Raw genomic sequence first — 16,224 nt, 5'->3', positions numbered from 1 at the left:
TAAAATGGGGACGTTTTCCTTACTTGAACAGCGTTCAATCATTCGTTTTCTGAATTTGCGTGGTGTGAAACCAATTGAAATTCATCGACAGTTGAAGGAGACATGTGGTGATGGAGTTATGGATGTGTCGAAAGTGCGTTCGTGGTTGCGACAGTTTAATGAAGGCAGAACATCATGTGACAACAAACCGAAACAACCTCGGGCTCCCACAAGCCGGTCTGACGACATGATCGAGAAAGTGGAGAGAATTGTTTTGGGGGATCGCCGAATGACTGTTGAACAGATCGCCTCCAGAGTTGGCATTTCTGTGGGTTCTGTGCACACAATCCTGCATGACGACCTGAAAATGCGAAAATTGTCATCCAGGTGGGTGCCACGAATGCTGACAGACGACCACATGGCTGCACGTGTGGCATGTTGCCAAGCAATGTTGACGCGCAACGACACCATGAATGGGACTTCCTTTTCGTCGGTTGTGACAATGAATGAGACGTGGATGCCATTTTTCAATCCAGAAACAAAGCGCCAGTCAGCTCAATGCAAGCACACAGATTCACCGCCGCCAAAAAAATTTCGGGTAACCGCCAGTGCTGAAAAAATGATGGTGTCCATGTTCTGGGACAGCGAGGGCGTAATCCTTACCCATTGCATTCCAAAGAGCACTACGGTAACAGGTGCATCCTACGAAAATGTTTTGAAGAACAAATTCCTTCCTGCACTGTAACAAAAACGTCCGGGAAGGGCTGCGCGTGTGCTGTTTCACCAAGACAACGCACCCGCACATCGAGCTAACGTTACGCAACAGTTTCTTCGTGATAACAACTTTGAAGTGATTCCTCATGCTCCCTACTCACCTGACCTGGCTCCTAGTGACTTTTGGCTTTTTCCAACAATGAAAGACACTCTCCGTGGCCGCACATTCACCAGCCGTACTGCTATTGCCTCAGCGATTTCCCAGTGGTCAAAACAGACTCCTAAAGAAGCCTTCGCCGCTGCCATGGAATCATGGCGTCAGCGTTGTGAAAAATGTGTACGTCTGTAGGGCGATTACGTCGAGAAGTAAAGCCAGTTTCATCGATTTCGGGTGAGTAGTTAATTAGAAAAAAAATCGGAGGCCTTAGAACTTGAATGCACCTCGTAAAGTTAAACAAAACATTTTTGACGTGCTTAGAGATACCCCACATCTGGAGGTTAGAGACTTTAAAGTGATCTATCGCCGTGGAGGATAGAGAGATGTGGAGGTTGAGGAGGTTGTTTCCAGACACTGTTTGTGGCAAAAACGTTGCAACTAGACTTTAAACGTCAGATGCTTATTTTTTTATAGCAACAGTAGCTAGAGACGTAGCAGCAGTGCACTCCCACACCATCATCAACGCAGGGTTTTCTTTGATGGCTATCGCAGCACAAATATTTATTATCTACATTGAGGAATGAAATGTAAGGCTCAATGGAACGAAAAAGATTATTAGCTGAAAAAGAAGTGTAGTGGAACATGGTGGTACGGGGCGATACGTCTTCACACCCGCGTTGCGGCGAGGTAACCTGCGTCCCTACAAACTTAAACGCGAAGTCGACATGAGACTGCTAAGGCTGTTAAATTTTGTTATTACATTTATCATCTCTCACGAAAGAAATTACCTGTTCAGCAGCTATCCCATCGTGCACGACTATGAATGAACATTTGCTCCTTCCAAGTTCTCGTGTTAATTTTGGCAAGAGCAGAATACTCCTTGAGAATATGTGGGATGTCATACACACATCAGGACGGGCTCGTGGGTGAGCCCGGGTTGCCGATGAGAGGGCCTGTGCCCGCTATTTCTAGTATTTCTCCTATGACTGTTTCCTGAATAAGTTTGTTAGTCTGTTCATTTCTTGGTGTATCCACGTGAGACGGTGTGTATATGGATGCAGTTGTGACCCTGTCCTGTAGAGGTGGGTGTAAGATCTTGGATATTGGAGGCCAAAAACCCACGGGGAAGCGCTTCTCTATCACTTGTAGGCAGTTTATGGAGATGCTGCACACTAGAAAAAACTTCCGAAGTATTATAAGATTCTAGATGTGGTCACGAATTCTGCCGTCAAACGTAACGTGTGTTCTGTAGAGAGTACTGTTCGTGGCTCCTGTATATGTAAAAGCGTAACCAATACAAGAGTCATTACTGACGTTGTCACTGACCAATGACTGCTGTGAATGCTGCAGTTGTGGCCCAGCTTCGCTCATACTAACGAAGCTGGGGCGAGTGTACCCTTGTATTCTTTTGCAAAACTCGACTTTTATATTTTGAAATGCCTGTGGTCTATATGTGGCGTCTTTGGCAGCTAATCGAAAAGTCCGGGGTCTGTGAAACTCTGCCGGCTCCTTCGCCCTTTTTAAAAAGGTCTTTGCCAGAACAAAGGTAACTGCTCGGATAGGAAGTCTTCGGCAGTTATGGCGATGATTTTTGTTTAGAAGCTTAGCAGTAGCTGGGCTAGAACGCGGGACCCAGGACGTTTCGATTACTAGTCCAAGATTCTACCTCTAGATGCTGAATAGCTTCAGCAGGGGCTTCGAACTCAATTACTCCTAAACTTTTGAATGTCGGCAATGGCAAAGGAGTAGATAGATTTTTTTTGGGAAAATAGACATTTCGTATAAGGTGACGAGGATTGACTTATAATGTCTAGTTGAATATTTGTTCATCAAATGCTACCCACAGCATCTGACAATGGCCACTGCAGGCCGAATTTAGTTATTATGGTGTCATAAAATGTGATTTATAAAAATAAAAGAAGCCTTTTAGCGAATAGAGTTTCAGTGGCTTATTTTGCCCTAGGGGTAGGAAACTGTCCTTAAAAGGTGGAAGAATCAGCAATGATAAAGGACGTAAGGATGCAGAACGCAGTGGGAACCACTATATCGTACACACATAATGTGTATCCGCAGCAGATGTGGCCCCTAGCTGAAAAAGCGTCGTGGTGATTCTCCATTGGCATAGGATCCCGTGGTAGACCCCCATCTAGATCACCGGGAAGGGAAAGCCAAGAGGGAGGTGTCCATGAGAGAAAGACTGAATAAACAATAGGGTAATATTCTACGATTCGGAGCGTGGAATGTCAAATGCTCAACGTAGAGACAGTTGTGGTCAATGAAGTGAAATAGAAAGAAGACAACATCGTCAGACGAGTACAGGGTAATATCAACAACAGCAGAAAGTAGTGTAAAGAGAATAGAATGCAATTAAACCGTCTATAGAAGGGTAGCGTTCGTGTAGTTGGAGCGCCCATTTACGATCTCCGATGGCTGCAGCTGTTCCATCCCATTGGTAAATTAAGTCACTTCTAACGATTTTGGCTTTCTTCGCCGGCCGCGGTGGTCTCGCGGTTCTAGGCGCGCAGTCCGGAACCGTGCGACCGCTACGGTCGCAGGTTCGAATCCTGCCTCGGGCATGGATGTGTGTGATGTCCTTAGGTTAGTTAGGTTTAAGTAGTTCTAAGTTCTAGGGGACTTATGACCACAGCAGTTGAGTCCCATAGTGCTCAGAGCCATTTTTTTGGCTTTCTTCAGCAAAGCCATGACTGTTTTCTTCCCTCATTGTTGTTGAGCCGAGATATTTCTGTGTCTGTAATGACCTCGACTTCGACGGGTGTAAAATTCCAAGTGTCCTTTCTCCACCAACATTTCGTAGCAAATATCAAGAACTTCCTCCATTTGCTTACCTGTCCAATACTAGATACTAATATTGCACTTTGTGAAACGCGAAATATTTCCAGCCTTCCTGTAACGTTTTGCAGATGGCAGAGGATTTGTGTTCGGACCCTTCTTCGCATTTCTGCTTCAGACGAACACACGTAACCCATAAATTTTTATTCTAAAGCTTTCTGGCCCTTCTTAGTGGTCAGGCGCTGTACCAGAATGGAATTGTTTCTTTGATATCCTTGGTATTCGTGGCCCAGTGAGCAAGCCGGGTGCTCGATGGCCTAAGCATCCTGTTGTCCGTATGTACAGGGTGTTTCAAAAATGACCGGTATATTTGAAACGGCAATAAAAACTAAACGAGCAGCGATAGAAATACACCGTTTGTTGCAATATGCTTGGGACAACAGTACATTTTCAGGCAGACAAACTTTCGAAATTACAGTAGTTACAATTTTCAACAACAGATGGCGCTGCGGTCTGGGAAACTCTATAGTACGATATTTTCCACATATCCACCATGCGTAGCAATAATATGGCGTAGTCTCTGAATGAAATTACCCGAAACCTTTGACAACGTGTCTGGCGGAATGGCTTCACATGCAGATGAGATGTACTGCTTCAGCTGTTCAATTGTTTCTGGATTCTGGCGGTACACCTGGTCTTTCAAGTGTCCCCACAGAAAGAAGTCACAGGGGTTCATGTCTGGCGAATAGGGAGGCCAATCCACGCCGCCTCCTGTATGTTTCGGATAGCCCAAAGCAATCACACGATCATCGAAATATTCATTCAGGAAATTAAAGACGTCGGCCGTGCGATGTGGCCGGGCACCATCTTGCATAAACCACGAGGTGTTCGCAGTGTAGTCTAAGGCAGTTTGTACCGCCACAAATTCACGACGAATGTCCAGATAGCGTGATGCAGTAATCGTTTCGGATCTGAAAAATTGGCCAATGATTCCTCTGGAAGAAATGGCGGCCCAGACCAGTACTTTTTGAGGATGCAGGGACGATGGGACTGCAACATGGGGCTTTTCGGTTCCCCATATGTGCCAGTTCTGTTTATTGACGAAGCCGTCCAGGTAAAAATAAGCTTCGTCAGTAAACCAAATGCTGCCCACATGCATATCGCCGTCATCAGTCCTGTGCACTATATCGTTAGCGAATGCCTCTCGTGCAGCAATGGTAGCGGCGCTGAGGGGTTGCCGCGTTTGAATTTTGTATGGATAGAGTTGTAAACTCTGGTGCATGAGACGATACGTGGACGTTGGCGTCATTTGGACCGCAGCTGCAACACGGCGAACGGAAACCCGAGGCCGCTGTTGGATCACCTGCTGCACTAGCTGCGCGTTGCCTTCTGTGGTTGCCGTACGCGGTCGCCCTACCTTTCCAGCACGTTCATCCGTCACGTTCCCAGTCCGTTGAAATTTTTCAAACAGATCCTTTATTGTATCGCTTTTCGGTCCTTTGGTTACATTAAACCTCCGTTGAAAACTTCGTCTTGTTGCAACAACACTGTGTTCTAGGCGGTGGAATTCCAACACCAGAAAAATCCTCTGTTCTAAGGAATAAACCATGTTGTCTACAGCACACTTGCACGTTGTGAACAGCACACGCTTACAGCAGAAAGACTACGTACAGAATGGCGCACCCACAGACTGCGCAGACTGCGTTGTCTTCTATATCTTTCACATCACTTGCAGCGCCATCTGTTGTTGAAAATTGTAACTACTGTAATTTCGAAAGTTTGTCCGCCTGAAAATGTACTGTTGTCCCAAGCATATTGCAACAAACAGTCTATTTCTATCGCTGCTCGTTTAGGTTTTATTGCCGTTTCAAATATACCGGTCATTTTTGAAACACCCTGTACTTACTGTGTGTACTTGCTGTATGTGACGTCACGGCGTGCGCAGGCTGCGGTCGCAGGACATCCTGGTGACGCTGGGCGAGCACGACCGCGGCGTGCAGAACGAGAGCGCCAGCCTGGAGCGCGGCGTCGCCGACTGGCAGCGGCACGACAACTTCTCCATCTTCACCTTCAACCACGACATCGCGCTCATCCGCCTCGACAAGCCCGTCGACTTCGGCACCAGCGTGCGCCCCGCCTGTCTCCCCGTAGACAGTGAGTATCGCGTTTTACACTAACTGTAGGTGTAATAAAACGTACAGGCTGACTCGAACCTGCCACAATAGTAAGTGAAACAAGAAAATAACAACACAGGGTGAGTCGGCTGCCTCTATCCACGAGAATTATGCAAGCCTCAACGTCTTCCAAAACCATGCACGAGATTTTAATATTCTCTCACTCGATACACAAACTATTAGTTCTGCAGAAAACAACGAACAGGACCTATTTGTAGGAAATTTGATGCAGCTAAATTTTGAACAGGGCTATTTTCCGCTGCAGGCCACTGTTTTCGATTTATTGAAGGAAAACGCATTTGAAGGTCAGTTTTGTATGTTTTTCTTGAATAATTCGAAAACTACGGCAGCCGGCCGAAGTGGCCGTGCGGTTAAAGGCGCTGCAGTCTGGACCCGCAAGACCGCTACAGTCGCAGGTTCGAATCCTGCCTCGGGCATGGATGTTTGTGATGTCCTTAGGTTAGTTAGGTTTAACTAGTTCTAAGTTCTAGGGGACTAATGACCTCAGCAGTTGAGTCCCATAGTGCTCAGAGCCATTTGAACCATTTTGAAAACTACGGCCTCTAGCAAAAACGTGCCCCAGTGGAAAATTTAACTACATTAAGATCCCATTTATTTTTTTCTTTAGGACTAAGAATTTGCACGTAGCGAACCCGAGAATATGAAAAACTTGAGCGGGGCATTTGAAGGCACTGTGGGTTGCATAAACCCATAGGTAGGAGCAGCTAAATCACCCTCTGCACGAGTTGGGTGTTTCTAAAGGATGTGCAAAATAAAAGAGGCCCAGAAAGTATATCATGCACCTTAAGACAGACAACCCATTTCACATCAGCCACATGTGTGGATGATGTAAGATGGGTTGCATGAAAAATTTCTGGACCTGTTTTAATTTGATCCCTCTGTAGAAGGATACTTGAGGGGTAGGTGCACCATAGTATGCTTAAGTGCCTACGCCCCCCCCCCCCAAACCCGCAGCCGTTATTGTAGACACAGGAAGTGAATGAGCTTTCTGCTGGAAAAGGCAGGCTGTTCATCAGGGAACTATGTTTGTTAATGTGCTGATCACAGCGAATTTAGTACTACACATGGTGCATGGGGAGAATATTTTACGTGTCAACAAATGGTGGTGCAATTTCTACAAACGAAATGGAATCACCATGGAAAGAAAGGTTCGAGACAGAGGAACGTCAGTCGAAGGCAGCATTTTGCGATGTTCGTTACTCATTTTAAAAATAATTGTTCTGGGAGCAACTGTTTGATTTAAAAGTAAACTTTTAGACTTGACCAATTATGTACGATCTGCCGAAAAATGTGTTTCAGGTTTAAAGTATACGCACATTTTGAGCATCTGAACATATTGACAAATAACATATCTAGAACATTCGTTATTTTAGTGATGCCTTGACATGATATGGAAACTACTGCACCTTTCAAGTCATGCTGCCGTAAGGACTATATGATAGAAAAACATCCACAGCCTATGCTGTAATAACTTACTTCTCCACACCTGGTTTCGAAGTTCACAGCATCATCAGATTTTGAGACAAGGTACATGCTGACTGCTTCTTCAGTGTATAAAATGGAAGAAGTTTCGCATTCAGTACCGCAACTCATGCCAATATAGAAGAACAAGACCGTTTCCTGAGGGGATAAATTTTAAAAAATCCATAGGAAAATGTAATGTATCTCGTGAGAGGCCCTTTTGCACCAGGCGAACGGTCTACCCGACGGGAGGCCCTACCCACACGACAAGAGGCCCTTTTCAAGAAACCACAACTGTTCACTTTTGACCGGCTGAGGTGGCCGAGCGGTTCTAGGCGCTACGGTTCGTAACCGCGCGACCGCTACGGTCGCAGGTTCGAATCCTCCATGGGGCATGGATGTGTGTGATGTCCTTAGGTTAGGTTTAAGTAGTTCTAAGTTCTAGGGGACTGATGACCTCAGAAGTTAAGTCCCATAGTGCTCAGAGCCATTTGAACCACTTTTGTTCACTCTTCGCACGCAATTATCCCGGTACCGATGTGAGCGTTTCTGCGGGTGAAATGAAATGTCGTGTGGGTAGGGCCTCCCGTCGGGTAGACCGTTCGCCTGTGCAAAAGGGCCTGTCACGAGACACATTACATTATACTATGGATTTTTTAAAAATGTATCCCCTCAGGACACGGTCTTGTTCTTCTATATTGGCATGAGCTGCAGTACTGAATGTGAAACTTCTTCCATTTCATACACTGAAGAAACATTCAGCATGTACCTTGTCTCAAAATCTGCTGATGCTGTGAACTTCGAAACCAGGTGTGGAGAAGTAAGCTATTACTTACTGGTGCAAGTCTTTTGAGTTGACAACACTTCGGCGACTTGCGTGGCGATGAGCATGAGATGATGATTAGGACAAAACAACACCCAGTCCTTGAGCGAAGGAAAATCTCCGACCTAGCCGGGAATCGAACCCGGGCCCCTTGGCATGACATTCCGGCGCGCTGACCACTTTTTTTTTTTTTTTTTTTTTTTTACCACTCAGCTATTGGACGTTTCTGTGGGTGATGGAGATCCAAGTGATGCTGCGTTGTGCAGGTGGAATCACTGGTAGTCGATGACTCGCTGTGTGACGTCACTAACACTGCTGGACGGCCTTGTTATCGCGGGGGTGTCGCTTCAGCCCCCACAAACCAACCAACCACGATTGGTGGTCACGAAGTAGATGAAGTCAAGGAATTCTGCCGATTGCTGTTAGATGAAGTTTTGAACGTGAACTGTTCGGCACGCCAAAGTGGATATATTTTACTGATTATTGATGTAACCGAGTAAATGAACAAAGAAACAAAAAAAGGCTGTTATAGAACAATAAGAAAAGGGAAAGAATCAGATTTAAAATACATATAAAATCTAACATGCTTCAGAAGCACCATTCAGAATAGCAAACACGTTTTTCGTTAGGTCTTGGACAGTAATAAAAAAAAAATGTATATTTGTAAATGATCCTTTCATTATAAGTAATTTTAGCATTACCTGTACTACTCTGTAGTATAAAGACACCTAAATGGACACGTATGGATTGCTGCGTGTGACTCAGTGACAAAATGATGGACACGTGTGTAAAATCGTAATTTGACACAGGTATGGACACGAAAACTAGTTATCTCTCGTGTGAATCAAAACTTTAATAAACTTATGGACACGAGTGATGTTCCGCGTGTGAAGTAGCATTCACGTCTAGACCCAAACTTCTGTACGTCGTCAGCCATGTGTCTACAACCTGCAGTTGTACATCCATTATGTATATTCCAGTACAGGGGAGACATTTAAATGAAAGTCACGTGCTCTGTATATAAATACTGTATTGCAGTGCCTGTATTGCTCAGACGTTTGATGCAGTGTTCCTTTGGATATGCATACGCATAGAGGATATACGAGTGTAGGTTGTGGACACATGGTTGACATAATGCGGAAATTCGGGTCTAGCCATGTAGCGTGCCCAGACAGCCTAATGGTAAGGCAACCGCTCGCGGTACGAGTCCAGGTCTGTCACAAATTTTCACTGCGAATATATAATCATGCCTACATCCATACCACTCAAGCGACCATGTGGTGTGTTACGTGGTATTCCCCACGCCCACCTTCACCTCCCCATGTTCCATTCGCGTATGGTGGCTGCACTCAGTCCTTGAGCGAAGGAAAATCTCCGACTTAGCCGGGAATCGAACCCGGGCCCCTTGGCATGACATTCCGGCGCGCTGACCACTCAGCTATTGGACGTTTCTGTGGGTGATGGAATTCCAAGTGATGCTGCGTTGTGCAGGTGGAATCACTGGTAGTCGATGACTCGCTGTCGGTATTTAGCAGGGGTATTTGATTCCTACAGTAGCTGCATTTGCAATTTATGTGAAACAGACATAGTTATCGAGCAACAGGTGCTGATATATGTGATACAGCTGAGTATTACATCATCGTGTTTAGAATGGTTTTAAAGGAAAGTATGAAAATATTGTGTCTCTGGACGGGAAATACAGCAGGGGGTGTTTTGCAGACACGGCAGATTACACGGACCGTGTGGCCATAGTGACTGGCTGGGGCCGCGTGGAGGAGCGCAAGCCGACGTCGGCGACGCTGCGCAAAGTGGCGGTGCCCATCATGTCCATGGAGAAGTGCCGGCGCGCTGGATACCCCAGCGAGCGTATCACCGACAACATGATCTGCGCCGGCTACCCGCAGGGCAAACGCGACGCTTGCCAGGTACGTAAACGCAAGCAGCCACTGTGGTACTACGCGCGAATCGCCCGCTACAGTTTTACGCGGAACATGAGACATTTTTGTTCGATTCTTGAGTGTACTGGAAGATACACTTTCACTTTTCTGGTTTACTGAATGAGTATCACTGCACTCATTCTAAGACAATTTGGGGTATGTTTATTTTTTATTTCATGTACAGCGCCAACAGATACAATTTTTTGCGACAAAGGATACAATTTTTTGCGACCACTAAGACTAATCGCCCTCACCAGCATTGATATTATTTTAGATCTTCAGTATCACTGTCCTTTCAGACGTTTAGTAGGAGCAGCAGTTGCTTTTGAGACTTTTCTGGCAGGGATGATGACCGAATAAACAAGTGTAAATATAACGTACTAACGTTGTTAATGGTTACAAAAAATGTATACAAGCGACTGTACCATAGTTACAGAGAAACAACGGAACTAGCAAGTGGTTAATTATCTTTCCCTACTTTAAACATCATGGCAAGGTTACTACGAATTATAGTTTCTTCATCGGTCATAGTTTTCAAATTTTCGTTCTAATAACCGTCCATCACATTCATTGCATCTGAACTTCTGTGGCTTCTAGTGCAAGATACTTCATAAATTAAAACTAACTCTTCTGCCCCACAGCGCACGAATTTCCTGTATTTGAGTATATGATATTCAATCATCATGCAGTAAAATCTTTCTTTTGACTGTCTGACAAGAAGCAAATACACCACCGCGCTCTACTGGGGTACAGTTCTGTATTTTATTTTACCAGGCTGTACTCCTCGCTTCAGATTCAGAGTTCTTTTGTTCGCTTTAAGGGCTCAAAATTAATCTTTCCCGGTAATATAAGACGTAATATTAGTGCTACAAAAGCATAAGTACTATCTACATTCATAGCTACCTAAACATAATCCTTTCTTCCACATATCTATCAGTTAATGCAAGGAACTGCATCCTTTGCTCTGCAGATAAATCTTCAAAATCTATCCAACGTGTAGCAGAATACATTTGTCTCTGCCCTTGAAGCCACGCGATATTCTGCTTTCTTGCGGTTTTTTTTATGTTTGATGGTTGAACATTTTACACTGACAGTCTGTTTTATCCTTCTGATAGAACTTTATCCCTGTTGGAAGTCACTAGTAACCTTTCAGTCTAGATATACTTATATCACTCGTTCAGTTGTTTTACGTAACATCCTTCCCTTCTGCTTTAAAAAAAAAAAAACAACGGTTCGTTACAGCATAGTGCGTACAATATAGAAACATAAACACGACAGTTGTCGTCGTGCTCACAAGTAGATAAATTCAACATTGAATAATATGGACTCGTCTTAATTAACAGCACGTGGGTTTCTAAACGAATGTTTAAATCATAACATACTTGTACTCAAGAACACTCATTATGTATATCTATAGTAGTATTCTAAGCGCCTGCAATGATAATACTTTCACAATTTTTTTCAGGGTGACAGCGGCGGCCCGCTCCATGTGGACAACAAAAATGGAAGCATGGAAGTAATCGGTAAGTGTTATCAAACACCAAATTAATCTAAGCAAATTAACCTGTCACAATCCGTATCTCCGTGTACTTTTAATAAAAGTTAATATTATCCATTGAACAGGGATTCAGTCATCATTATTAGTGTTTCATTGGGGGTAAAGAATTACTGGACTCCCTGGAATGTAATAAATTGCCCAAGCAAAGATTAATCGGTCTCTAGTAGTACTGGGGCAGATTGATAGGACCTGTGTTAAGACATCAAGGAATAGCTGTCATGGTCCTTGAGGGAGGTATAGAGGGAGAAAACAGTAAGGGCAGACTGAGATTGGAAGATATCCAATGAATACCTGTGAACAATGAGTGCAAGTCAAGCGCTACTCTGAGATGAAGAAGTTGCCACAGGACAGAAATCGCAGGCAGGCTGCGTCAAATGAGTCACCAACAAAAAGCTAGTACTGACAGACATAGCAAACGAAGTTCGTCATCGGATAAGAGTGGTTTGTCCTGATCATATGTTCTTAATCCATTTTTAGCTTCTTTTGTCAGGCCTGTAACAGCTCGAAGTTAACAACTGTTCCAATTAAACTTCAAATCCAGTATCATACTCGATTCATTGGAGATGAGAAACTTACATTAAAACAAGCTCTTCAACTTATTTTACACTTTCAGCCTCAGATCAAATTTACGAAATATGGTTATACTATGGGCATAATTATTTATTTTGATTATGGGTGTGTTGTAGGAAACAAATATCGAATCGTGATGGACCTCAGAGGTTCTGCAGTCGCGCTGACGCGTACACGTTAGCTTCTTCTCGGCCCGTAAGATATTTTATCATTCCAAACTTACTTCTCTACCACCAAAAAGCACAAAGCAGCGAGGATAAGCTACGTATCCAAGGTACGAATGGCCAACAAAAACACAAGAATATTACGTTCCACGATAGTATGTAACTACGAAATGATTTGGAGTTTAGTACAGGGCGTCAGCAATCCAAATATAACAGCCGCCACGATGCGGAGAGGTTAACCTCATCTCGAGCGCTAGAATATTATTGGTGAGCGGAATTTGACCTACTAAGCGGTCAGTTTCTGTTGAACCAGCTCAGTGAGTTGTGGAAATTCAGGAAAATTGTAGTAAGAACCTATGAGACGAAATTCAGTCAGTTGTGATTTATATATAAGGGTCAATCAAAAAGTTTCCATTTGAGGGCATTGCTGCAGCTTATGCGGGTATGTAAGCACAGAGACATAGGAAAGGGATTGGTGTGGTATTCGATGGGTTCAAATGGCTCTGAGCACTATGGGACTTAACTTCTGAGGTCATCAGTCCCCTAGAACTCAGAAATATTTAAACCTAACTAACCTAAGGACATCACACACATCCATACCCGAGGAAGGGTTCGAACCTGCGACCTAGCGGTAGCGCAGTTCCAAACTGTAGCGCCTAGAACCGCTCGGCCACTCCGGCCGGCGGTGTGGTATTCGTCTTTTTCCGATGTGCGTGTCGTAAATACGGAAACGAGAACTACGACAACATTATTACCAAATGCGTCCAAACAGGACCAACGTGCTGCTATCTTTTCTTGGCTGCCGAGGATAAACAGCACTAGACATCCAACGGAGAATAAAGAATGTGTATGGGGCAACACTTCTGTCGAAAACACCGTTGTGAGCAAGGGGTGTGCTGCTTCATGATAGTACAGTCCCCATATCACAAATGTCAGAACGCAGAAGTTAGACCAACTCAGGAGCGAGACACTCGATCACCCGTCCTGTAGTCCTGATCTCTCCCCATGCGATTATCGCGCCTTCGGGCCCTTAAAAAAAGCCTTGAAGGGTCGACGATTCCTGTCGGAAAAGGATGTGCAGCAGGCAGTTACGGACTTCTTTACAAAGCGATTATCTTACAGGCGTCACACGATGCTCACGAGTTTTTTCGAATTTCATTATCTTCTTTAAGTAATTTAATGACATGGGGAGGTCTCCTCAGAACTTTCACTCGGCGACACTCTCTAAATGCAGCATTGCAGTTGCTGCCTTCACATAAAAGTTTCACCAACAGCGCACAGTCTCATTTCTCGATAGCCATGTCGTTCACTTAAATTATGGCTTAACAAATGCCAGCGTATTTGTCACACTGTCATACAATCAGTGTACAGTGCCATATTTGCACCTGGTGGCCAAAATGGAATCAAATTTTTTTTCCATCATAAATCGGTTCCACATTAACGCATTAGCATACGTATCAAGTTCCGCTGCCATACGATAATTACAGCCCACACTGGGACTTCCTGAGTACCTGCTTATTAATTATAATCACGCGGTACACTCCAAAAAGAAAATGTAGATGCAAAGCAAATATTGTCAGTTTTCAGATCTCCTTCCGTTTATGCCTGTATGACGCCACGCGCCTTAACATTGGTACGTCACGAGTCAACAGCGAGTCAACGGTGACGGCTGGTCTAAGTTAGTTCAGTTGACCTGTGCTTCCTGTACTTGAACGCCAAAAACAACTACACTACTGGCCATTAAAATTGCTACACCAACAAGAAATACAGATGATAAACGGGTATTCATTGGACAAATATATTATACTAGAACTGACATGTAATTACATTTTCACGCAATTTGGGTGCATAGATCCTGAGAAATCAGTACCCAGATCAACCACCTATGGCCGTAATAACGGCCTTGATACGCCTGGGCATTGAGTCAAACAAAGCTTGGATGGTGTGTACGGGTACAGCTGCCCATGCAGCTTCAACACGATACCACAGTTCATCAAGAGTAGTGACTGGCGTATTGTGACGAGACAGTTACTCGGCCACCATTGACCAGACGTTTTCAATTGGTGAGAGATCTGGAGAATGTGCAGGCCAGGGCAGCAGTCGAACATTTTCTGTATCCAGAATGGCCCGTACAGGACCTGCAACATGCGGTCGTGCATTATCCTGCTGAAATGTAGGGTTTCGCAGGGATCGAATGAAGGGTAGAGCCACGGGTCGTAACACATCTGAAACGTAACGTCCACTGTTCAAAGTGCTGTCAATGAGTACAAGAGGTGACCGAGACGAGTAACCAATGGCACCCCAAATCATCACGCCGCATGATACGCCAGTAGGGCGAAAACGAATACACGCTTCCAACGTGCGTTCACGGCGATGTCGCCAAACACGGATGCGACCATCATGATGCTGTAAACAGAACCTGGATTCATCCGAAAAAATTACCTTTTGCCATTCGTCCACCTAGGTTCGTCGTTGAGTACACCATCGCAGGCGCTCCTGTCTCTGATGCAGCGTCTAGGGTAACCGCAGCCATGGTCTCCGAGCTGATAGTCCATGCTGCTGCAAACGTCGTCGAACTGTTCGTGCAGATGGTTGTTGTCTTGCAAACGTCCCCATCTGTTGACTCAGGGATCGAGACGTGGCTACACGATCCTTTAGAGCCGAGCGGATAAGATGCCCGTCATCTCGACTGCTAGTGATACGAGGCCGTTGGGATCCAGCACGGCGTTCCATATTACTCTCCTGAAACCACCGATTCCATATTCGCCGGCCAGGGTGGCCGAGCGGTTCTAGGCACTACAGTCTGGAACCGCGCCACTGCTTCGGTCGCAGGTTCGAATCCTGCCTCGGGCATGGATGTGTGTGATGTCCTTAGGTTAGTTAGGTTTAAGTAGTTCTCAGTTCTAGGGGAATGATGACCTTAGAAGTTAAGTCCCATAGTGCTCAGAGCCATTTGATTCCATATTCTGCTAACAGTCATTGGATCTCGACCAACGCGAGTAGCAATGTCGCGATACGATAAACCGCAATCGCGATAGGCTACAATCCGACCTTTACCAAAGTCGGAAACGTGATGGTACGCATTTCTCCTCCTTACACGAGGCATCACAACAACGTTTCACCAGGCAACGCCGGTCAACTGCTGTTTGTGTATGAGAAATTGGTTGGAAACTTTCCTCATGTCAGCACGTTTTAGGTGTCACCACCGGCGGCCACCGCGTGTGAATGCCCTGAAAAGCTAATCATTTGCATATCACAGCATTTTCTTCCTGTCGGTTAAATTTCGCGTCTGTAGCACGTCATCTTCGTGGTGTAGTAGTTTTAATGGCCAGTAGTGTAGTTAACTTAGCACGCATACCCCTCACCTGCCCAGAGATGCGCTCTGTTTCGGGCCAGCTGCCTGACCATGTGCTGTGTTGTGTGTGCCGTAGGCATCGTGTCGTGGGGTCGCGGATGCGCGCGTCCCAACTACCCGGGCATCTACACACGGGTGGCCAACTACCTGCCGTGGCTGCACCAGCGCCTCGCCGGGGACTGCCTCTGCGCGCCTCCGTAGGCGAGCCAACTGTCACTGCATCCATCTGGGACAAGGAGTTCTCCTCGCACGTTTGAAGCCACGTCTCGCCTCTTCACCAACTAATTTATTCGAGCACATTAAGCAACTAAATAATTATTTGCATATCCTAATGCAAGTACGCAAAAATTTTCTCTAAGAGAAATATTACACTCACTGTCTTACAGCTCTGATGTATTTTACTAATATTTATTGGATCAATAAAGCTGCACTGAAAAAACACTATGTTTTTGTGATTTTTTACGGTCTTGCTCTTACAAAGTGAGATGGCATGGTGCTTATGAAATTACTTTCCTATCCAA

The 16,224-nt window shown here is 45.0% G+C and overlaps 1 protein-coding gene across 1 annotated transcript in view; it reads left to right on the top strand.

Annotated features, from left to right (window-relative positions):
* Positions 1 to 16,009, top strand: part of LOC126260359 (trypsin-7-like) — a 29,785-nt gene extending 13,776 nt beyond the window's left edge. Inside the window, exons 4-7 of the mRNA XM_049957686.1 lie at positions 5,586 to 5,794; positions 9,839 to 10,044; positions 11,522 to 11,579; positions 15,780 to 16,009. Coding sequence (XP_049813643.1) covers positions 5,586 to 5,794; positions 9,839 to 10,044; positions 11,522 to 11,579; positions 15,780 to 15,904 — 598 coding nt within the window. The 3' untranslated portion in view covers positions 15,905 to 16,009. The remainder of the gene's footprint in view (positions 1 to 5,585; positions 5,795 to 9,838; positions 10,045 to 11,521; positions 11,580 to 15,779) is intronic.
* The last annotated feature ends 215 nt before the right edge of the window (positions 16,010 to 16,224 follow it).

Source organism: Schistocerca nitens, chromosome 5 (assembly GCF_023898315.1).
Source record: "Schistocerca nitens isolate TAMUIC-IGC-003100 chromosome 5, iqSchNite1.1, whole genome shotgun sequence".
Classification (NCBI taxonomy): Eukaryota; Metazoa; Arthropoda; class Insecta; order Orthoptera; family Acrididae; genus Schistocerca; species Schistocerca nitens.
Note: the sequence above shows the minus strand (reverse complement) of the source record. Positions and strands in the feature narration are given on the sequence as shown.